Genomic DNA, 6,745 nt, shown 5'->3' on the forward strand with positions numbered 1-6,745 from the left:
CGAAAGAAAGCCCCACTGCCCCATGCTGCGTGAGGGGCTCTGCATGAGCCCCCCCGAAACCCCAAGGCCGCCGCAGGAGCAGTGAGTCCAGGGCTTTTCTCAGGTCTTTTTCTTAAAGGGCTGGAGCTGGAGCAGGCGGGGCACCCACAGGGGGTCTGCAGGGCTTGTGGCAGCACCCCCCACACAGCCTGGGCCAGTGGGGATTGCCTCTCGCCCAGCAGCAGCTGGTGAGTTGGGGCTTGTTTTTTTTTTTGTTTTTTTTGTTTATAAAGCACCAGGAGCTGAGATGGGAGGGGGGACAGGGGGAACAGGCAGGGGTCCCCCCGCATGGTCCCCTCCCCATGCCTCGTACTTACCAGCTCTGAGTCCAGCTGCAGCTCCCTGTTGCAGCCATTGGGGACTTTCCGAATCAAAGCTCTCTAAAATCTTTTCCAATCCTTTAATTGGTCCCGATTTGGTCTGGATTCAGAGATTCGGCCACCAAATCGGGCCGCATCTCTGCTGAAACGAATCAGGGACTGAAGCTTCACGCAGCCCTACTATCCTTTACTCTCTGAACTTTTCCATTTCCCCTCACTCAACGATGTATAGTAGAAACTTGAACTTTATTATAGATTTACAGATGCTAGGGTCAGAAGGGACCTCAACAGATCATCAAGTCCAACCCCCTGCCTAGGCAGGAAAGGGTGCTGGAGTCAGATGACCCCAGTCAGATGCCTTCTCTTAAAGACCCCCAAGGTAGGAGAGCACTACCTCCCTTGGAAGCCCATTCCAAATTTTGGCCACCCTTATTTTGAGGAAGTTTTTCCTGATGTCTAGTCTAAATCTGCTCTCTGTCAGTTTGTGACCATTGTTCCTTGTTACCTAAAGAAGCGCCCTGGTGAACAGAGCATCTCTGATCCCTTCCTGCATGTCCCCCTAATGAAATTTGTAGGTGGCCACAAGATTACCTCTCAGCCTTCCCCTGCAGAGGCTGAAGAGGTCCTGGTCCCTCAGTCTCTCCTCATAGGGCTCATCCTGTAAGCCCCCAGCCATAGGAGGTGCCCTCCTCTGGAACCTCTTGAGCATATCAACATCCTTCTTGAAGTATGGCACCTAAAACCAGACGCAGTACTCCAACTGTGGTCTGACCAATGCCACACAGAGGGGAAGTATCACCTCCTTGGATCTGTTTGTCATGCATCTGCTGACACATGATAAAGTGCAGCTAGTTTTGCTGATGATTTTGTCACACTGACGACTCATGTTCATCTTGGAGTTCACTATGACTCTGTGATCCCTTTCCACTTCTGTGCTGCTGAGAGGGTCACTTCCCAGCCAGTAGACGTGCTGGATATTTCTGCGCCCTAAGTGCAGCACTCCGCCCTTGTCCCTGTTGTACTGCATCCTATTGTGTACTGCTCACTTTTCTAACCTGCCCAGGTCTGCCTGCAATCATTCCCCACTTTGGAGTGTGCACTTCACCCCACAGTTTAGGGCAGAGTACACTTCACGCCCTCATCCAAGTCACTGATGAAGATATTGAAGACTACAGGTGCAAGGACCGAACCCTGAGGGACCCCACTACCCACATCCTCCCAAGGTCGATACTGACCCATCTACTACCACTCTTTGGGTGTGAACACTAAGCCAACCTGTCACCCACTGGACCGTGTAAACATCTGTGTCACAGACTTGTAATTTATTTATGAGAAGAGAATGAGATACTGTATTGAAGGCCTTCCTAAAGTCCAAGAAAATAACATCCACCTCTACTCCTGCGTCTAAGCATTTTGTGACCCTGTCATAAACAAAACCAGATCAGTCAGGCAAGATCTCCCTGCTACAAATCCATGCGGGTTTCCCCGCTGGACTCCCACAAATATGATTCTTCACAATCTTTTTAAAGACCGTTCCAAGGATGGAGGTGAGACTGACTGGCCTACAATGACTCAGATCCTCCTTCCTCCTCTTCTTGAAAATAGGGACCACACTGGCCCTTTTCCAGTCTTCTGGGACCTGACCTGAGCGCTCAAACAGCCATGCCAGTGGTTCTGCTATGACACCAGTCAATTCCTTTAGCACCCTCAGATGCAGCTCATCCAGGCCTGCTGACTTGAACACATCCAATCCATTCAAGTGTCCCTCTGATGCCCATCTAAGAACCCATTAGGAGACTTATCTTGAGCCCTGTTCACAAACACTGGGGCAAAAAACTCATTGAATAGCTCAGCCTTGTCCCCCTGTCTGTCACTAATTGCTCCTCCTTGTTCAGCAGGGGGCCTATGCTGCCCTGTGCCTTCCATTTACTCCCTACATACCTAACAAAAGACTTTCTGTTGTCTTTAATTTGTGTTACCAGCCTCAACTCTGTAGTTGCTTTGGCCTTTCTAACTGCCTCCCTGCAAGTGCAAGCCAAGTAAGTATACTCCTCCTTGGTAGCTTCCCCCCAGCTTCCACTGCCTATATGCCTTCTTTTTTGCCCTTAGGCTCCCGTGGATTTCCCTGTGTAGCCAAAGAAGTTTTTTGGCTCCTTTCCCCTTTTTTCCCCTCGCACTGGGATAGTCTTCCTCTGTGCCCAAAGGATCGCTTCCTGTAGGAATGACCACCCTTCCAGGACTTGCATCTCGCCAATACTGTTTTCCTGCAGTGCGTCACTGACTAAACTCCTAAGCACACTGAAGTTAGCCATCCTAAAGTCAAGCACTTCTACCCTACGCTAGTTATCTTACCCACCCTATGCCATATGGTGAGAATTCAATTGACTGGTGGGCACTGTCCCCAGGGTGACCTTGAATCTGCAGCTCCCCTACCAGGTTCTTCCCCATAGCCAACACCAAGCCCAGGGAGGCATTCCCCCTAGTGGGACCATATACCTCCTGCATTAACAGGAGAAACAGTACTTACTGAAAGGGTCAACATTAGCAAAAACCTACAATTGAAACAGCCACCCACACCAATACAGCAATATTATCAAAAGATGTCTAAAACCAATATCTGGTCTTTTCTACCCTCTCTGACAGTTGTTTTATGTATTCATACAATTAGAGGAAAAGGGATTATGCAACAGAAGCCTTCCTGTGCTTCACGGACGAAGCTCTAGAAGAGTCTGTAACACTGAAATGGTGGCATCCAGAGATTAACGCAGCCTCTTTAGGCAGACTTCCCAGTGGCAATTCACGATTCCATGAGACCAAATTTAGGACTATGAATCGCTCTTAACTCTTCTTTTCACAAGGCGCTCTCCATCACGGATCCGGACAGACAGCTGTCAGTACCCCTCAAATAAATGTACCTTTATTTTACCACTTTAGATATGTTATTGAAGGATTTATATCTACTTATTGAAAAAATGTGATGCTCAAGTTAGTTAAAAATAGGAATTTTCATTCTGTGGGAATTCCAAAAAGTGTTCCGTATCAGAATGAAAAAATTAGGAGTTAAAAAATCTCCCCCCCCGCCTCCAAATCCAAAACATTCTAAAATTAAGTTTATTTTGCCCAGACAATTTTTTAATTCAATTTTACCTGGAAACCCAAGCTCTGCAGCCCCAAATTAAGTTTTGCAGGAGGGACCCTTGGCATCTTAGAGCACCAACCCTGTAACAGTCTTTCTGCCAAGGAGGCAGAGGGGTAAATATGGCAGACAGGGCTCCACTGAAGTCCTCCATGGTTCCAAGAAATGTCTTGGGTGTCAACAAACTGGCTTTTTCTACTGGAAAGTTTCTGTGCACAAGCCCCATAACCGTATTTACAAGATCACCTGGGGACTGCCTACCTCCAGAAACTTGTCACAGAGTGAAATTTCCTGACCAGGATCCAAATCGGCTCCTGTTCAGATCATTTTTATAAGTAGTAGGCAGCATATTAGAAAGTTATAGCACAAAAAATGATAGAACCTTAATTGTGTTTTTTTTACCTCCACTAATTTAAAAAGAGGAATTTGTGTGTTACCCTTGGTCATTAGTTAATTCCTTTTAAAATGTTTATTGAGCTCTGGTAACCTCCAAGCCATTTAAAATTGCAGTTTTATTATTCCCCATCTTGGTAATTATCAACATTATGCATGTCTGACTATATAGTCATCTGAAGCTACTTAGCAAGGTAAGGTGTAAACCAACATCTCCTCAGGGAGATTAATAATGTAGCCCCTTACATTATAAAAGTGATTGTCATTTTTATTGTCATTATTTATACCCTCTTTACTTTCTATATTCTTGCTGACAATGAAATGGTCAGTTTCACTTTATATTCTTTATGCTGTAAAATCTGGGTTTAAGCAATCATAGGACTTTTTAATAAATTTTAATGACAGGCATTTAAAGATTGCAAAAAAGTCTGCTCTGATTTTATTACTATTACTATTTTTGCAAAATATCCATTCTGACATAAATTTAAAATCCTTTCAAATCCCACAGAGACACAGATCTTACCTGCATAGCACTCTTGCCCATTTTAACTACTTCAAACAGCATCATGTTTTCCACACCATTCTGTTGGTGATGCCCATTCATCCGATTTGGACCACCAGGCTTCCCTCCTCCGTTTCCACCTTTCCCCTTTTCCCCTGGGCCTTTTTTTCCCTTTTTACAAGTCTGCAAATAAAAGTGAGATTTAAATTATGGTCAAGTTATCACCCTAGGGAAACCGATAATGATACAAATAACTCTAAGCCTTTCTTATTATGTAAACAATGATTTCTAAAGAGTACAGTTATTGATTATGACTTATTTTACTTGAAAACGGGATCTAACCTGAAGGTAGTCATACACAGACTTAATTTTTAAAATGTCTGCAATATAATATTTGTACTTAGCGAGAACAACTTTATCAAACTGCTTTCCACTTGTTAAAAATATCTGGGTATGTGTTTTATGATATGGGTAAAACAACTTCTGAAATCCTTTTACAATATACTCCAAGATAGACATTCCTCTCCTGAGTGTCTGTCAGGTAATTCAGATATACAGGGAGTAATTAATGTAATAGGTTTGAAAAAAGTTCAGATAAGAGGAGTACACAGATAAAAGAAACTTGTTAGGGGAAAAAGTACCAACTGTTATCATAAAAAAATATTAGGTTAGCTTTATTTTTAATTATCTTTATTTGCTGGGACAAAGGAATCCTCAGCTAGTAATTTTATTGAAAGGTTTATAAAGTCTTCACTGAGTTGTTATTTTTAAGTACTTTTAACATGAAGAGCACTAAAATTATATTGACCAATAAACAAAACCATTGTATCAGCATGCAATCTAAGCTTAGGTACCACTTCAGTGGAATGAAGTAAAAGAACAATTAGAGCTTCTTTTTGACAATACCTTACTATAGTGGTTCTCAACTTTTTTAGACACAAAGTACCCCTCCAAAACTTTTCCAAATGTAGCAGCACTCTATTCAAAAATCTGAATTTAAATTTATTATGCACAATATACACATTATAATGATATTATATTTAAACAATTGATAGGGTCATATTACAATTATCCTATTGCCACCATAGCCAGGTCAAACTTCACTGCACAACTCCTGCAGAGCCAGATTGGGAAGTGGCTGTGACAGGAGTATGGGTTCTTGCTGCCTCCTTCCTCATGTTAACCCTGCATGGCATCTCCCAGAAATAAGCATGCAAGACAGGTGGAAGTGTCCCTCGCATCTGTCTGCAGAAGGCACTCTGGATCCTAACTGAAAAGCAGCTACTACAGAGAGGTGCACCTGTTGGCATTACATTGTGCAGGCAGGTCATCACACCTGCTAAGTCTTCCTGGTTCGACTCCAACAAGCCTCCTGAAAATGGAGGCATGTGGTCCAGATCTACCTGGGTTAGTTCCAACGTGCCTGGCACTCCAGGTGAGAACCGCTGCCTTAGTAACATGCATTTAAAAGGCAAATGTATTCCTCTCTACTTAAATAAAAGTAGGAATATGAACTCTTCTCATTTGAGATTTTTTTTTTTTTTTTTAAAAGGTATGAGGTATTCACAGGCCAATTTTCCCCACTATGATACAGAAAACTTATGAGCACCAAAACAAGTGCTTGTTCATTTCCATCAGCAAAACAAAATATCCCAGATTAACTAAACATACTTTTCCTTTGCCTTGTTTTTGATTTTTTCCTTCAATATCTTCAAAGTCTGTATCAGAAGAAAAGTGTGTTTCAGACTCCCTGAAAAGACAAAGCACATGGTTACATAATTCCTTGGAAGCCAGCAATATATATAGCAGAGCTAAAATTGTATCTTCAATAAATATACCATATCAACTCTACTTGAACAAGTATTTAAAATGTGGCCTTTCATTTTAAACACTCAGAGGTGGATGAATAAGTATATAATTTTTGTTTTTCTGCATTACAAACTGAACAAAAGGTTTGATTTCTTAAGTATAACAACATGCTTTGATGAAAGAGAAAAAGATGGGTAAGAAAACCATCAGTGAAACGGGAGTTTACTAGATTCTTCACAGAACGTTTATTAATGTTTTGTACGTATGCTTCAGTTATCAAACCACATTCCATATTTTACCAACATCTGCAACACTTGCCAAAAAAGTAAAAGCTTCCCTCAGCCTCAAAAAGAGGCCTATTCTCTTGGTAAGTTCATGAAATACATGTATGCATCAACAAGAGTTATATTTATATTAAGAGATGTGTAAATACAGCAATTCAAAAGCCATTTACCTTAGGAGATAAATTCAAGCTAGAATCACATAAAATACTAGGTAGAATTCTCTACACTTCTATTTTAACCATTTTAAAAAGAGCTTTGTACG

The 6,745-nt window shown here is 42.1% G+C and overlaps 1 protein-coding gene across 1 annotated transcript in view; it reads right to left on the reverse strand.

Moving 5' to 3' along the window:
- STAG2 (stromal antigen 2) overlaps nucleotides 1–6,745 on the reverse strand; it is a 63,683-nt gene that overhangs the window by 53,003 nt on the left and 3,935 nt on the right. The window contains exons 2-3 of the mRNA XM_019540176.1: nucleotides 6,062–6,140; nucleotides 4,412–4,573 (exon numbers count right to left, since the gene is read on the reverse strand). Coding sequence (XP_019395721.1) covers nucleotides 4,412–4,573; nucleotides 6,062–6,140 — 241 coding nt within the window. The remainder of the gene's footprint in view (nucleotides 1–4,411; nucleotides 4,574–6,061; nucleotides 6,141–6,745) is intronic.

This window comes from Crocodylus porosus, unplaced genomic scaffold (genome assembly GCF_001723895.1).
Source record: "Crocodylus porosus isolate Cpor-Errol unplaced genomic scaffold, CroPor_comp1, whole genome shotgun sequence".
Taxonomy (NCBI): domain Eukaryota; kingdom Metazoa; phylum Chordata; order Crocodylia; family Crocodylidae; genus Crocodylus; species Crocodylus porosus.